The sequence below is a fragment of the Notolabrus celidotus genome, chromosome 9 (genome assembly GCF_009762535.1).
Source record: "Notolabrus celidotus isolate fNotCel1 chromosome 9, fNotCel1.pri, whole genome shotgun sequence".
Taxonomy (NCBI): domain Eukaryota; kingdom Metazoa; phylum Chordata; class Actinopteri; order Labriformes; family Labridae; genus Notolabrus; species Notolabrus celidotus.
Window position 1 is genome coordinate 14885664 of NC_048280.1, and position 18083 is coordinate 14903746.

At 42.2% G+C, this 18083-nt stretch overlaps 1 protein-coding gene across 1 annotated transcript in view; it reads right to left on the reverse strand.

Moving 5' to 3' along the window:
• Positions 1-6268: 6268 nt before the first annotated feature.
• Positions 6269-18083, reverse strand: part of LOC117818432 (zinc finger SWIM domain-containing protein 6-like) — a 52955-nt gene continuing 41140 nt past the window's right edge. The window contains 9 exon segments of the mRNA XM_034691298.1: positions 6269-7530; positions 7634-7715; positions 8690-8853; positions 8977-9134; positions 14443-14578; positions 15516-15776; positions 16659-16805; positions 17196-17342; positions 17474-17644. Of these exon segments, the coding sequence (XP_034547189.1) occupies positions 6665-7530; positions 7634-7715; positions 8690-8853; positions 8977-9134; positions 14443-14578; positions 15516-15776; positions 16659-16805; positions 17196-17342; positions 17474-17644 (2132 nt within the window). The 3' untranslated portion in view covers positions 6269-6664.

Genomic DNA, 18083 nt, shown 5'->3' on the forward strand with positions numbered 1-18083 from the left:
CACATAATGTTCAGGCTTTAGGATTTCCTCCACAGAACCACTCTATAGGTCAGGGGTTCCCAAATTGTGGGTCAGGACCCCCTGGGGGTTCGCAAGACAAAGATGGGGGGTCGTTAGATGTCTTCCAGAAGTTTTTTTTTAGTTATCTAAAAATATTTATTACTATTTATTTACCTTGTTTTCTTATGTTGAACTTCCTTTTTGTTTGTACTGTTTATTTTAATTATCTCTTTATAATAATTACTATTATTTTTGTTTTTTCATTTATTTATTTGCTGTTCTCTTTGTTGGTTTTATAGTTTGTTAACATATGGTGAACAAAGAAATATTGAAAAATATGCAATAAAAAAGTTGAATGATAAAAGTTATCTAAAAACAGTACATTTTATCCATTATAGTAAAAAAAAAACATAGACAGAAATAGTAGCTAAACTTGGAATAAAACCTTGAAAATAGAAAATGTAATGAGTTTCTGCCTTTCTTTTTGCCAGATGACTCCTATGCTTAGGGTTAGTGAACAGTTAATTATCAAAAGCATCAGTAGCAGTAGATTAATTCATAAAGGCACAGGAAGCACAGCCACATGCTCATATAGGTACGCTAAATTTTCTGCAGACCAGATAAATGAAGCCACATTAAATCACTTTGAGGGACAGTGGGGGTCGCTAGTCTTTGGCATCTTTCTTTTGGGGGTCGCAGGTTGAAAATTTTTGGGAACCCCTTCTATAGGTAATAGAACATTATTAAGTATTTATAAGTATTTATTTGCTGATACATTCTTGTGCCTGAATTAAAATCATAGACAGATAGAGGCAATCATCTTTTGTAGAGTACTAAAGTTGGAGGACTTATTTTTTCAATATCCAAAGTCCTGGAAGTTAAAGTTATAAACTGTAATGTTACTTTGGGTAGTTGAAAATGTAAGAATTCATTTGGCATGAAACTACCGCGGTTAATTCATCAGTAAAAAGATGACAATGTACCATAAAAGTTTACGAGGCCAGCGCATGAGAAAGTATGGAGGTCACCTAGGAGCTCTCAGAGAGCATTTCAGAGAGAAACATTCAATCAATTCATTTAGATTGTTGTGCCATTGATTAACAGTGATTGCCAAAGGGTAAAGCAGTTTAAAGTGTTTATGGAAGGCCATTTGAGCATTTATTTGATGGCTTTGATATCATGTATCAGTGCCCCGCGCTAGTGTAGCTTTTAACAGCACTAGTTCACCAGCTGAATCTCTAGTTAGCCAGAAGACAAGATTGGCTCTGGTTTACATGTCCATGGACTAAAAATGAATGTTACTGTTGGCAATGAGAAGCAACAAAGTATGTCAATTGAGAAAGTAACCTGATGCAGAACATGAAAAGGGTTAATGGCAGAGAGTGTTGTGAATGTAAGAATGTATACAGACTTATAGTTCAATTATAGCATAAGTATAATTAAAGTTTAAAAACTCACTATCAACAAAAACGTACTTCAATGGCATATATGGTGACAATATCTACATGTACAGTGTTTTCTTGGAGTGGTGATGTTAAATGGTTATTATACTACTGGGTTCTACATTTTATTTAAAAGTAAAGACATTTGTGAGGTTATGAAAAAAAACAAACAGAATATGTGACCTGCTTCTTGATAACTGTTTTCAAAAAGGTTTTCTGTAGATTTGTATGGGAAACACAATGTAGAGAAATCCTCAAGTGACATATGGAGCATTGAGGTCCTAAATGGGAAAAGGAAGAAACAAAGTTGAAACAATTAAATCTGATGGTATGTTAGGTCCATGTTTTTAGAGTACTCCTGCTGCAAAATTCTCCACTAGTCTGCAGATTATGACTTAGAGCATAAAAATGAAATGAATGGTATGACACATTTTTCGCAGTGCAACATTCGCCTGCCACGATAATCTGTCTCATGCACCACATTTGAAACTGACGGAAAATCTGCTTTTTTAGGTGAAACCATAAAGAATAACAGATCTACACTTCTGCAGGAAAATGTCAAGGCCTTGATGTGCTGCGAAGCCAAGGCGCAGTCAGTGTGTGTGTATGTGTGTGTGTGAGTGTGTTGGGGAAAGAGAGGGAGAGAATGCTCCAGATAGAAGTTTTGATGGTGACGGTGAGGAAGAGGGCTTTTGGCATGAAAGGGGCCAGTGTGTGATCATGATGTCATTAGGAGTATACAGTGAGACAGACCGGAGGAGGCTGCTGTACCGAGCTGCACCCAAGGGACGTCATTACCAACTGGAACTGAGCAGGGACCTGAGTACAGGTCAGACACACAGGAAGTGCCCCCCCCCAATACTCACATAGAATTGTTACTTGCACACACACACACACACACACACACACACACACACACACACACACACACACACACACACACACACACACACACACACACACACACAAAGGCAGGCATCCGTCACATAACAAATGGACAGATCTGTCTGCCCTCTGACAGCAGCCGAGTGCGTTTGCTGCAAAACCTGACGAATTCCTCAATATCTAAGCGGACACCTCTGTGGACAAATGTGGCTCATTAATGAGTGCGCACAGATGGACAACACACACACACACACACACACACACACACACACACACACACGCACACACACACACACGCACACACACACACACGCAGGCCGAGAGCTCATGCTGTGCTAAGTTGCGGTGTGTATACCGGTGTAGCCGTCTGCACTTCATTACTGTTCACACACAGACAGTTGCAGTGTTTTTGTGTCAATGTTTAATGAGGGGCTGGGAGTCTGGGGACCTTACTGCTGTCAGGAGCTCCTGTAGTCTGGAGCTACCACCTGTTCCTGTTCACTCCCAAAAGGCCTCAGCACACACACACATACACTTACTGACACACACATCGCAAGAAGACACACACAGAGGCATGCAAACAAGAGGGAGCACGCACAAAAACATGTCTCTGCAAACACACACACACACACACCTGACAAACTACATACACTGATTTAGTCGTCCTGTGGCACCTCTGTCAGTGTCGGATGCATGTAAACAGGTTATTGTGGTTGGCTGAGCCTGGCTGCCTGACAGAAGCTACAAAGACCATGGGAATACCAATTGATACATTTCATATTCCTCGTCAGCTCGCCTGAGATGACAGCGTGGAAGCTGCTGCCAGTGGGAGTGATCCCCTCTCTGCCTTTTCCTGACATCGCCGTTTGATGGAGATCTGAAGCATCCAGACTGATCGGCGCTCATGAGATGCGCAGTCCAACGCTCGCAGACCACATCCCCAAACCATAGATGACAGAGTTCCTGTGACTACAGCTGTGTGAGAAAATATTTCCTGTTTCAGGGAGCAAAAAAGTCAAAGACATGAGCTTACATTTCAAAAAACTAACTTTTATTAAAACAAAAAAACAAAAACAAAAAAATCAATTATTGACTCATTAACAAGATTATAAAACAGTGATTTAGTTACATAAATAAATTGATATCGGTGTATCAAATCTTAATTTCATAAGCATGTATACATGGGTCATTGTAATAAATAAAATGGGAGAGCAGAAGATTCCTACACAAACAAAACAAAATAAAAACTAAAAAAAAAAAAAAAACAGCTAGAAAGACTCAGAGGAAATTGTTTCCGAAGAGAACAAGAGACACTGGACAACGTATTTTTTCACCAAACACACGTGAGGAATTGCTTTGTTAAAGCATGAGTTACACAGCCATTCACTTACTAATTAAGGACACTAAAGCTGGGACCAAAGGTGGGTCGTCTCTCACCTCTTAGAACGCGTTTGGTTGTTAGACAGATCTCCTGTTTGGTTACTTTAAAGCGTTAAGACAAGGCAAGAGAAAAGGCTGCTTTTATCTTTAATGAACATGAGATAGAAAAAGAAAGATGCACAGAAAAGAAGAAAAATCAGACATATGAAGAAGGTAAAAAGGCAAGTAATGATAGGACAGCTGCAGATGAGACGCTTGAAATTCTGCTGTAAATGAAAGGGAGAACTGAGGAGACTAGTTTTTTTTATCTTAACTAGTTTGAACCTGTGCATAATAACCAAAGTTGTGTTGAGTTGCACAGCTACGAAGTTGATTCAACAAGGGTTTCATTACTGCAAAATGAGACTTCAGCCAGGAGATGTCCTTAAATGCATGTAAGGCTGGACACATAGTACATCATTTTTAACCAGATTAATCTCCAGTTAGCGCCTTATAGAGCACATTAATATAGTCTTTTTTTACCCATAGGATCCTATGGTAAAATAGGCTAGTGCAACAGCTTACATGCATGATTAAGTACTTCAAGAAATCCTGTTTTGTTTTTCAAAAAGTAGTCTACCTCCATTCCCTTTTGTTAGTCAGCAGGAATGAACAACAGTGTTTTTTCTCCACCGTCACAATCGGATTCAACCTGCGGGATCCAGCTCCTCAAGTATGAATACACAAGTCCAAAAAGCTGTCAACAAGGTCAGTCTAGTCCTTCTGATATGTTGTTTTTCAACAAAAGAGAAAGAGAAAAGAGTAGACAAAAAAGAGGAGAGCGAGAGAGAGAAAGAGAGAGCAAACTACAGCGGCTTCAAGTATTTCACATTACATAGAATACTCTGTATAAATTAGTTAACATATACTTTCAGATCCTCCATATTCAGACATATACTATGGCATATATACAGAGTACAATAAATGCTCGCTCATGTTTGTGTCGTGTTTTTGTATTTTTTTCCTGTAGTCAGTCGTTCATTTGTTCCGCCTTTTGTTTCCTGTGTAGAGAAATCCCTGAGAACGTTCTGGTTGACAATTACTGAAGGTTCCACACAATGAACTATAACAGTAGAAAGTCTAATTTCTATGATTCACATGCACAGAGGGAAATGACACTGGCCTATTCTGAGAATACAACGGTGGCTGTAGAGATGGGAGGGGACTGACATACTGACACATCTTATCCGTGTGTTAGAGCCAATTTTTTGGGGGGGTGTAAGTACCAATGCCGGGGCAGTGACTACAGCAGAGCCGAGCGCAGAAACACCTCAGCAGGAATCTGACTCCACTTCTACTCGTAACCTTGGTCTCGCTACTGAATCTCCTGTTTAATTAACACTGTCAGCTATCATGGATGATAAATATCATGATAGCAAAAAATGGGATCAGGTTCAATACCGTATCATGAGGTAGTCGTCTCCCTCTGGGTATCTACAGAGTCTGGAAATTCAACTATAACGGTCAAACTGAGGCCGTTAGAAACCACAGCTGTACTACATTACATTAATGTAACAATAATACTCATTATCTGTAGCCTGCACACTTTACTCTGTCTTTAACAGGTACTCATTATCGAGGTGGGGGGAAATTACAACAATAACAACAACACGTTAGCTAAGAGCATTGTTGTGTGTAATGATGCTAACAGGCCATGTCTACACAGCAGCCATTTCCTTTAATGTTACATTTGGGGTGGGAAGCAGCTTTAATGTCATACTGTTGTTCCAGTTTGTACTTATTTTTTGTTATACGATTAGCTTGCCTTAAAAAAAAAAATGTTAGCATTTAGCCACAAGTACAATAGTACTAGCTAATGTTGTAAGCTAGAAAGAAGCAATTTTAAGCTTCTATTTTTAGTGTTAAACCACAGATAGAAAGACAAGCTGACATAATGTTGTCATAAGAGGTTGTGTTTTAGCTAGTAAGTGGTGTATTGCTAGCATTAGCACTTTTCTAACAGTAGTAATCTGTTATCATGTTCTTTAACCTTGAAATATGGTTTAATGCCATCAGTTGATATTTTACTTACGCTTTGATTGAGAAGCACTATAATAATGATAACTGTGAGATATGCTACATTTATGTGACTTTCAGCATGGACTACAGGAATACAAAATAAAGTCAGCATTTGACACCAGAGCCCTGAGCATGACATCAGAAGAGAATGGCTGCTGTGTGAATATGGCAAATAACTGCGACCCAGAGAAAACTAATGGCTGCTCAAGTGCTGTTGCTGCTGCTGTTATTACTGCTGTGTCTAAAGAAATGCTGATGGCTGCTTTCTGTCAGTGCTAACCCAAGCTGAGCCGAGCAGAGCCAAGCTAAGCTGTGCAGTGCTGCCCAGCGCCCAAACAGCAAGGGCCTGGGCAGAGGGAGGTGCTCCGTGTGGTTTTAAAGCCTTAGTTTCTCTTTGAGTGTTGTTGTTTTTTCTACTTCTTGTTTTCGTTTTACCGTGAGCACTATTGTAGAAGGGCCTCAGCCACTTGAAAACTTTTAACTCAATACACACTGAAAAAGGGAAAAAAAAATGCTTTAAATCATAAAATTAAAAGGAACGATTCAAAAAAAGCCATTTCACTTTTCATTTTTCCTCTCGCACACATGTAGAGAAATACACACAACATTCACAACATGACAAATTTCCTCTCTTCTGAAAAATAAAAACACTTCTGTACACATAGTAGTAATAATATTAATAATAATAATAGTAATAATGTTTATAACAATAACAACAGCAAGAACAATAATACCGCATGTGGCTCTGTTGATTTTTTTGTCATCTTTTCCTTTCTCTTTTTGCTTCATTCTACAAGTCACATCCCTCTTTTTACTCGTCTATTTTATACGTCCAAAAGAAGTTCAAAAGGCAGACTCAAGTTAATAGAAAAGTACTAGAGCAGGAGGGGGCCTCGCCCTCAGCCGAACCTCTCCCTCACCAGCATCATAAGTTTCTTTTTGCCCTTGTAGATCTGTTTCAGGTTGTCTATGAATTGTGTGAACTGAATGTGTCCGTCGTGAGCCATCATAAAAGTCTCCCGGGCTTTCCCCAAGAACTCGATAAACTCGCTGTAGTGGCGCGGGCTGATGTGTGTGAGCCGTGAGTGTGTGGTGTTGATGTAGGCCCCGATGGTTGCGTCCAGCAGCTGCCTTAGCGGCGCCTTGTCCAGGGACATTAGCTTCCCAGAGTTCCTACGACTGTGCAATGCTGACACCATTCCCGGTGTGGTCAGCGTGCACCGCCGCAAAATGTCCGAGAGCACTGTGGCACACTTCACGCTCTTCACCACAAGAGGGATGACAGCAGCCAGCTCGTTTTTTCCCAGCGAGTGGCTAAGTGCACAGGCCCACAGCACGTCATTGATGGCCGGGTGCGTGTCCTGGTTGTAACTAAGGTTCAGGTGAGCCATTGCTAACGTTGCTAGCTTGTACGCCCTCATTGGGTATCCCCGGTGCTCCATGTAGCGGGCTATAGTGAAGAGCTGCGTGTAGCTCATCCCCGTCGCTGCTGCATCCAGTACAATCTGGTAGGCTGTCTCGAAGGCAATGTGGTCCTTTTCACAGAGTGTGAGGGCAGAGAGGGCGCAGTTCTGGGGGTCCTTCATGGCACACTGCAGGGCGAGGGTGCGGGCTGACGAGGCGAGGTTCTCCTGCTGGTGGCAGTCCAGGTGGAGGCGAACGATAGTGCTGTTGGACATGACGGTTGTGGCCACGATACTGGTGGCCTCTGTGGGGGTGAAGAGGGTGAACCAACTTTGCATGATGCTGTCCAGTGCGTACACACCTGGGGGACACAGAGGAGACAGAATGAAGAGAAAGAAGATACAGCAATTACATAAAGCACATATTGAAACAACCACATTATAAAAAATCAACGCATTACTTACCAACTTCAGTGGCACATGTAACTAACCAGCGCACCATCTCTCTCCTCCTCCAGTTTAATGTAGAAAGAGTTATTCTCATCACCTGTGGAAGATGGGGAATACAAGGGTGGAGCAGGGGGAGTGAGAAGTGTAGAGAAAGTACGATTAACAACATTGAAATGTCTACCACTTCAAAATCTTAACACATGGACTCATATAACAGTGGTCATCAGTGATTACTCTTTCACTTAACATATGTACTTTGTAGCTGTTCAACTTTCTGAGGGGCACAGCTGCCTCGAGGATGAAAAACCCTCAACTAAACCTTCAAAGTAAATCCTTAGAAATACAAGGTATTGAGACACTTCACTGCAACAGTCACATCATGACTGTTAGCTTCTTCAGAGACGGACACAAACCTTGTGCAAGGCTTTTTACCCACGCTGAACCAAAAACATCTCAAACACTTTTCACTAAATGTCATGGGTTTTATAAAAGGTGCTACTTCTTGTGGTGCTACTTTAACAAAAAAGAACAAACTTTCTGATGTGTTTAGAAACTCAAAAGCCTAAGTGTACACAGGATTTAGCTGGTAATGGAACAGTGCACATTAAAGAAGTAAGAGGGCTTGCTGTAAATGGAGACCTTCAAGAGCACCCTATAGTGGGAATAACTTTCTCTGAGTGTTCCTGTATTCCCAAATAATAATGCCACCACAGCTTTCTAAAGTTTTGTGAGGGCAGAGATGAAGTTTCATAGACCCCACAACTCAAACATTCTGGCATGAACAGTCAATGTCATCACAAGTTTTGCACCTTTCAAATATGAAGCAATAGAAGAAGAAAAATAAATAAATAGGAAAATTAATTTCAAGAATTAATAGGTGTTTTAAGGAGAAAGAGATGCTTTGTGAAAATATAACCATTGTAAAATTGCATCCGACAGACAAACTCAGTAAAACAAGATATCTTAACAACAGGTTTTTACTGTAATTTGTTTGGTATCAGTTCTTCAAAAAGTACAGATAAATACACAGTGGTTTTCATTTCAACAAACAATGTGGGTGTGTTTGTGTACCTGCAGCCCAAGCTCCAGAGAGACTTTTAGAAGTGTGATGTCAGGCAAGCTGTCCATCAGAGTGGCGATCTTGAACGCATCCTGTGCCAGTTTGAAGATGTGAGACGAGGAGTGGATATTTTTCTGGATGGACTCCAGAACTGTCTCCAGTCTTCGACTGTCACCTGGAGGGGAATTGAACACAGGAATGCTTCAGACCAGAGACAGAGATCACTACCTTGCTCATTTGCATATATCTGTGCACGTTTTGTGTTCCTGTGTGCGTTAGAGAATATGTGGATCCGCACCTTTGGCAGCAGTTAGCATGGTGGAGGCCAGCTCACACTGCTGAGACTCTATGTGGCTCAGGGTGAACCAGCGCGGGTAGCGGTTGGGCACCACTGATACGATGTGGTGGGGTCGTGACAGGTCACCTGACGAGGCTGTCGACTCCAACACCGGCAACCTGAGACAGACAGACGGAAAAGAGGCTCTGAGTTACTTATTCTGCAGAAAACAATTTAAATCAATCCAATGCATGTTTATTGTTAGAACACTTTAGATAACCATACATTTATTAACCTATAAAGAGTAAAAAAAGAGTTGTGTTGTGATACTACAGAAACAGAAACAGAAACAGGGAGAAGGATAATCAAAAGTTCAGGAATTATCATCATCACAGTAAAATTACTTCATACAGTAACACGCAGACAGACAGGAGTACTGTACAGACAGAAAAGTCGTCATTATGATGGTCTGAAAGGGACTTCAAAATGAAAATGACTATGGTGATCACAGGGGGATTACAGTTCGCCTAACCCTGCAATTTACTTCCAACCTGGTATTTAATCACCTAGAAACCGAGGTATAATTAGTATTTTCTTCACTCTAATTGGTAATAATGAAGTCAGAGCCTCGCAACACCTGCTAGTGGATGAAGGAGCTCCACTAGTTTCTCTCTCTCATTATAATAACACCGACAGGGCCGAGTCATCTGTAGCACCACCTCCATTACCACTGTGGCCGGCTCATCTCCTATTCTGCTTCACTTTCTCTCCCACCTCACTTTCAAAGGTCTTCTTTCCTTCAGAAGACAGCACAACCTGGCCTCCTCTCAGCCAATCACAAAGCTAATTGAGTCCACGGGGAAATTAAGGAATTCACCTTCCAGCCCTGTAAGGCTGGACACACATCAAACAAATACCGACACACATGAATGAAAAGAGTCAGTGCACACACACACACACACACACACACACACACACACACACACACACACACACACACACACACACACACACACACACACACACACACACACACACACACACACACACACACACACACACACAGGCTCGGATAAATACACACATACACACACACACACCTGCCCTTTTGAAAACACATCAAAGCATCCCAGTAAAAGCAATGTGATGCTAAATGCCAGTTTCAATTTCAGAGCAAAGTGCATGTGATACTGTTGCCACCTGAGTGCAGGCATGCACGAAAACAGCCTCTTTGCTTTTTACCCATGAGGGCACAAGCCAGGCCGGTCTCCCGGAGAGAGAAGGTGTCAAAAAACCCAGTCGTGATGCGTGCCAGTGTGAACACGGACACTTGCTGTAAAATGGAGAAGTTTGAAAACCCCAGCAACAGCCGGGTTCACTCCATACACTTCTAAAGAGCTGCTAAAAGCTTCCACCACACTGGGGCCTTCTGCAAGATTCCTGGGGTGTAGCAAAGCAAAAAAATAAAAAAGGCCCTGGGTAAAGATGGAGGCCTCATCAACATTCCTGTCTTTGTTTGGTTTTCACTAGAGACCCAGAGGCCTCCATTGGATGAGAGCTTGAGAGGCCTGGCCCCGCTGAAAAATAACCTCTTCAAAATGTTGGGAGGAAAATCCATACTGGGCTATTGTTTCATGGGAAACAAAAAATAAATGAGGAAAAAGAAAGCAAAATGGAGAGCTCTGAAGCATTCAAGTACAGTACATTCCCCATTAAAGGTCGCGTTCACATCGAGCACCTTGAAAAACTGCCGCGAAATGTTGAGAACTGTCTGTAAACATGATCTTCTCTCTGCAAAAGCACTATAGGAACTCTCAACTCCATGTCAAGTGTTCTTCAAACATCAAATTAAACTCATATTTCTTTACAGCACAGCAATGGCTGGATAAAAACGTGTGTTATCGATGATAACACAGTCAGCTCGAAGAGGCAATCAATCCCTGTGTGAGGCTGTGAAAGAGGAGGGGAGCGGCTGCTTTGGTGTCAAACGCGTCCTGTGGCACTGTAGCGCCCTGTGGCACTGTAGCGCCCTGTCACATCTGAAAGGGACACAGCAATGATTATTGCAACAGAGAAACTGAAGGCTGAGGATGTGCAGGGACACCAGAGGACAATATTGTAAGGGATTATCAATGGTAGAAGCAATATTAGCACATTTAGTCTACGTATAGGAAGAACAAGATGCAAGAATAGGAGAGAAAAGGAGCAAGACGTTGATGAAAAGCAGTCCAGCTAAGTTTTACTGAAATCCTAACACCCTTAAGGGGTTTCTGGTCAGCATCACCATGACGACTGACCTCTCTACCTCATGCTCTCCCCTTTGACTGTAAACACCCTTCACTTTCATAATCTATCAAGCCCACATCTATCAACCCAGAGTCACATCCACTGAGAGAACTCCACTTACATACACAAACGGGAAGTACAACACCTTCATAAAGCAGGACCTAAATGTGACCCCAACATTTCAGCTCCCTCCTTGTAAGTGCTTTGGATGCTTGAGATGACAAGCAAAAAAATGGCATCAAATCTATCACCTAAATGTCTCTGCCTGTGTTACGAAGCATCAGAAATCTAGGAAACAGTCTTAACTCTAGCTGTAGCTGTATGTGCATTTTTTTTTCCAGGAAGATGTCAAACGTGTTTCATGATCACAGAGGGTTGTGGGATTTTTTGAAACCCAGAGGTGCATGTAATCCCTCAATTGGATTATAGCATGAACATGCATAAAGATATTTAGCCAATGCACAACACTTGCATGGTGATACTCTCAACTCCAGGGTATCTTTGTTGATACTTCAGGAGGCTGTGGTCTGGATGTGTACATACTGATGTACAAAAAAACAAATAGTTGATTATATCGCCCTATTTTCTTCTGAAAGAGGTACATTTATATAAAGAATATATTATTTATGAGTGCCTGTGTGATTAACAAGTTTGAGGAACCTGACCTCATGTTACGTTTCTCTACAACTCCTTACAAACAGCTCCAATACATTTAAGCAAATATATGACAAATCAAATGATCAGTTTATAAAACTTAATGCATGAATAGGCATATGTTGCAATCAGATTCACTTCCACCAAGGCTGAAATGATGCTGACATGCCATGCATCAGTTATAATAATCTAATAATGTGATAAAATATCACAAAATAGCAATTTTATGTATGTTTTTGTCAATACTGATTTGTTTTTCCTTAAAATCTCATAATGCAGAATCCTCACAACAATGGAAGCTGCATTAGCTTTAATACAAACTGAATATTTAACTATGTATATGATTAAAAGGCCTCAATATTTAAAAACTTCTGCTTAGAGATTATTAGCATAACTGCAAAATATAGGAGCATCTCGGTTATCTGTGAGTGTCATTGGAATATCATTGTCTTAGTTTATCCTCAGCCTACATTTATGATGCACAGTGGCATATGTTTAAAGATTATGGATTATGCAGAGGATCAAAGGTTGTGGATTACAGTGAGGATCTAGATTCATTAGCATTGGAAGACTCGCATCTCATATGGAAATCTAAAATGATAGCAGGCGGCTGGGATTTGTCTCTTTGGCTTCCACAAAGTCGTGATAAAGGCCGTCTCTGGAGAAGCTTCCTCTTCTTTTTTTGCGTCTGCAGTCAAATTCTGGGCAGCGCGTGAACCAGTCGGCAGCTCCTCTGTTTTTGTTTTTGGCCGCTCACACCAAGCCATCGAGCGGCATATGCTGCTCTTGCACACTTTAATTAACCTCATGCGCACACAGAACATAAACAGATAGCATATTCGCACTTGAAAACACTCTGCCTACATACACAAATGCATATAGAGTGGATTTAGCAGGCATTACTTTATAAAAAGGCTGTTTTAGAGCAACTGTGAAGGGGAAGACAAATCAACAAAGCAAGTAGGAAGCGGAAAAAGTGAGTGTGTGTGTGTGTGTGTGTGTGTGTGTGTGTGTGTGTGTGTGTGTGTGTGTGTGTGTGTGTGTGTGTGTGTGTGTGTGTGTGTGTGAGAAAAAGAGAAAAAGACTCTCTCTCACTCTCCTTGTATCAATGATAGTGTTATAATAGGTCCATTAAAATAGCCCTGTTCCTTTACCTCCTCCTCTATATTTAACTGTCCACTGTCCCGTGGGAGCACAGAGGTATATGCTATCATATTACACTACGCTACATTACACACATTCATTATGTGCTGAGTAGACACCCCTGGCTCCCAGGAGCACCCATAAGTGGCCATATTATTCTAAATCGCCAGTTTCACACCACAGGAGCGAGGATGGAGGAGGTGAGGGGAGGAAACGGGTGAGGTGAAGGGAAGTAGGAAAGGGAGGAAGGGGAGTGGCTGACTCAGGGTGAAAAAAAAAGCCGGTTTTGGATGGGAGTTAAGAGGCCAAAGGGGACAATCAGCGGTGAGATGTGGAACCTTTAACCACAGAAACTCTACACAGAGAAGGCAAGCCATGTTGTTTTGGTTTTATAATGAAGTCATTTCAATCCCTCACACCTCCTCACTGGTCAACGAGAGGAAAGTGTCAATGATGTGTTTGTTGTCTTTTTGTTCTCCCATTGTCCGACCGTGACACCCGATGGTACAACCCAGAAACAAAACTCACTTTTCATTCGTTCACTAATCGTCTGCCAGTTTCTCAGCCGTCCACTCCGAGAAGAATCGCTTTGTAGAAACACAACAAACATCTTCCACACACTGCCCTCTCTCCCTGTTGGCCCTGGGTCTCTCTGTGTGTGTGTGCGTGTGCTTGTGTGTGCGTGTGTGTGTGTGTGTGTGTGTGTGTGTGTGTGTGCTCCCTCATTACAGCCACACTAATTACACTCTCATTAATGTAATTAATATTCACTGATCCAGCTCCCACTAGTCACAACATCAAAACACAGCAGCGCAGACTGATTAACATACATACACATGTACACATTGTCCACAGATGAATACACACAGGAGCTTAATGCAGAGAGATCAAATGGATACTGCACAGTCAGGCCCTACACTTAGGACAGACACATTAAAACAGAGAGCGCTTAACATTTTCATCCATCTTCATAGTATTTCTGAAATATTTCGATAATAGACAACATCTTGCCACATGGAGCGATTTGAGGCTTTAGAGAAGCAGATACTCATCTGATTTAAAAAAAAAAAAAAGGTGTAGAATACATCTTTAAATGTTTAAGATCTGCAAAAGTTTCTGAACAATTGATGCACGGTGTGTTTACAGTCAGATGATTGCAATAACTCAGAGGTTTTATTCCCAGCTTTGGTAGCACAGGCATATTTTCCTCTCGTATTCAAGAGTTTTCCGTTGTAATGTTTTAAAAGGCTCCATTAGCCCAAACATGGGAGGATATTCTTAATCCAAAGATTAGGATTACTTTCCCCAAATGCGTTATCGATAAAACCTGATTTACAAGGTTTTGACATAATAGCAGCAACACACAAAGAAACCCACTGAAGGGCCAACCCCTCGGACACCTACCTCATGGCTCTCAGTGCAAGTTTGTACGCCAGTTCAGCGTCGTGAGGTAGCAGGGAGGTAAAGAGATAGCGGGCGAAGGTGTGCATGGGAACGCTCTCTCTGTGGACGATCTCTCCGAGGCCAGAGTACGGGCCAGCTGCATACAAAACACAGAAAACAACAAACACAGACAAATTAAAAGAGGTGATGATGCTTCCAAACAGTGAATGAAATTCCTGGAATGATTATTAGTCTCATCAGGTGAGTAAATGTTACAGTGTGGTATTACAATGTATGGTATAAATTATCAAGAAAGAGGTGTTTTTATTTACTTGTGTATTTGTTTATACTACAGAATTGAGAGTGATTTATCTGGTCCACCTCTCCCACCCAGCTCTAGGAGATGCCACGCTGCATAAAATAAACTGTGACGTCAGAAAACCATATGGTCGTGTGTGCAGACTTGGCCCCACTCTCGCTCTCCTCCCTACCCCCATCTCTTCCTGCACTTCCTTTAGTCTCTGGTGGGTTATTTTAAACCCCAACAGGCTCCTCAGCCACAGACCACATCACACAGTGGCGGGGCTGCAGCCTCCAGGGGCCCGCAGAGGCCTCGGAACCCGGCGCTCTATTAGCAATGGAGCCAGAGGTGGGTGGTCGTGTCAGGGGGCTGAGGCCGGGCTTGGGTTTTGGGTGGGGACTCCTCCACCTCCTCCTCCTTCTCCTCCTCCCTTTCTTTTTCCCATAACCAAACCTCATTCTGCTCCAGCCCTGGTCCTGTAAATGTACACTGCTGTGTGTGCGTGCATGTGTGTGCTGACACAATACCCCTGGTGTTACTGTGTAAAGAGCTCATTTTGGTCTGGCCCAGGGCAGCTCAGCCTCTATTTGCACCACAAAATGAAAGGATAATAAATAGTGAGGCAGAGTCCAATGTGTTTTTTCCTGTTTTAGCAGGAATGTGTAGGGGTTTGGTGCGTGGGAGGGAGAGACAAGAAAGGGAGGAGGTGTGTCTATATGTGTGGAAACTGCTGGGAAACGATGTGAAATAAAGGGACAAAAAAAAAGGAGAAACAATATCTATTCACTCTCACCCTCTAGCAGAAAGACGGCCTGTTTACGGAAGATTTTGACCAGGGAGTCGTCCAGTTCCACTTCCTGCAGCTTAGCCAATAGCTGCTCTTCATTGCGACACACCTTCTCTTGAGCATACAGCCCGTCCGGCATCACCCGCTGCTGGCCCAAGCCGACCAGAGCCGTCTCCACCGCCAGTGCCACGTAAGACTCACCATCTCCTAACAATCGCTGCACAGGCATCCGCTGGAGCTCTGCTCTGCTTACAACACTAGAGCAATCTGTGAGGAAAAGGAGGACAGAAACAGAAAAGGGAGCTGAAACAATGGCATAAAGTGGTGGTCAGATTCTGTGTTGTTCTTTGAGGTTTTGGATACTAGATGAGCCTGTCTCCTATGGAAAACCGATGCGTCAGTCACAAAGTAGAGGTCTGAACCAAACGACTATCCAAAATAAAGATCAACGCCTCAGGAGCATTCCTCTCTTCACTCCTCTACCTCAGAGGAGAGGGCTATTTCTGTGAGCAGAGGAGGCGATGAGGGACGGAGCGATCATGGAGCGTAGGAGAGGACAGTCGAAAAAGCATGAGAGGACGAATGATATGATGAGAAGGAGAGTCTGATGATGAATCAGCATTATGGTTTTGATAAATTGCACTTGATAAAAACAAAGACTTGATAAATCTGGCTTAATATGCTGCCACAAAGCCGAGAAATGACTCTAGTGTACCAGACAAAGTAGAGATTTGAGTATTAGTCCAGTGTTGAATCAACATATTATACAAATCTGTTTCTGTAAATAACTTAAAGGATGTTAAAAAACTGAAGTTCAGGTTTACATTCTTTGTCTTTACTGATTATAGCCTGTTCTTTTTGTATAATGGTACACCTAAAGTATCCTTTTCTATGTGGTAGTTATGTAAACATATGCATGTATATGGCATGTTATTATACAGCACATGTAGCATATATAATGTAGAAATCATACAGTGCAAGCATGTGGTACAAAGAATGCAAACAAAAGCATACAGAAGAATCTCTCTGGGTTTGTGTTGGCCCAGAATCTCTAGTTTTTATATGTAGCCATAATGCCGGAGCTGTGTTTATGTATGTGTGCGTGAATTTGTTTGAGTCAGGATGCCAGTTTCTATGCGTCAGCAGTACCTGAGAGGTCTAAACAGGTGTTGGCGCCCTCCTCTCCCACTCGCCCCGACTCTGTAAGGGTGCTGAAAAGGGTGCCGATGGGATCGAGCGGGTGTCCAACCCAGCCCTCCATGTTGGTTATAGAGGTATGGCCTTTATGGAGCAACTCTGAAACAAGAAGCATTAAAAAAACACAGAGATTCTGTTAACCACAAATTTCAGAGACATATTTTCTTACTGAAGTATCCAGATTTGTCAATGGTCCTCAAAAAGAGGTTATTCCTACAACCACACTACAGCTTTTCTCTTTGTTAATGGTATTTAATTACTCCAGCTCCCATAAATAAAGACTTAAAAACAAGCTTCACAGCTGGCAGAGTTTTGGGAGAATTTTCCTCCTCTCTCTTCTGTCAACACTTTAATTTTCCCCTGTTATTACAAGCTTATATTTTTGTGTGGTGCTGCTTTTGTTTGTATGAACAATAAGCGACTTTGTCAAGATTGATTTGTTCATCTTTTTTCAACTCAGAAAACTGAAACAGTTCAAAGAAGCCTCACCTTTCTTGTGTCGCCGAAAGTGCTCCAGTTGCCTCTGCTGTTGCCGCCGTAACGTGTTCACCACAGCGATGGCCAATCGGAGGGCTTCTCTTGGGTAACCATGCGATCGCAGGGCGTCGACTCTAGCGCAGGCCGTCGGGACATGTTCTGAGAAAGAAATTACAAAGTTTTAACCTTAATGTTCTCTCATCGGCTAGAGTCAAACCTAATGTCTGCTCTAAGAACTAATCTGGCACTTACACACACACACACACACATACACATACACATACACTCACCGTGCCACAAGGGCCATCCGCGTGAGTCAAAGAGGGAGCCGTCCTGGTTGTCATGGTAACAGTAGTTGGCATAGAGGTCACTGGCGATAATGTGCTGGAGGTGTCGGTCCTGCCAGTGCAGGTCACAGGCTTCGATGGCCCGAGTGAACACAGTCCGGTGGGGACGCATCTCTGCACAAAACAAGTACAAGGGTTAAGAGAGGGACGTCACAGACTCCATGAGCTTTACATGGTGAAAAAATACACAAAATGAAGAGGTCTATATGTGTCGCCATATGTTTGTTTTGTTGTATCAAATATAGAAAGCGCTAGCATTATTACTTAACATACAAACAAAACTACCACCTACAAAATAGGCAGCCTGAAGAAGAAGGAGAAGGAGAAGGAGAAGAAGAAGAAGAAGAAGAAGAAGAAGAAGAAGAAGAAGAAGAAGAAGAAGAAGAAGAAGAAGAAGAAGAAGAAGAAGAAGAAGAAGAAGAAGAAGAAGAAGAAGAAGAAGAAGAAGAAGAAGAAGAAGAAGAAGAAGAAGAAGAAGAAGAAGAAGAAGAAGAAGAAGAAGAAGAAGAAACAGACGAGCAAGAAGACAAGGAAGAGGCAGAAGAAACAGATG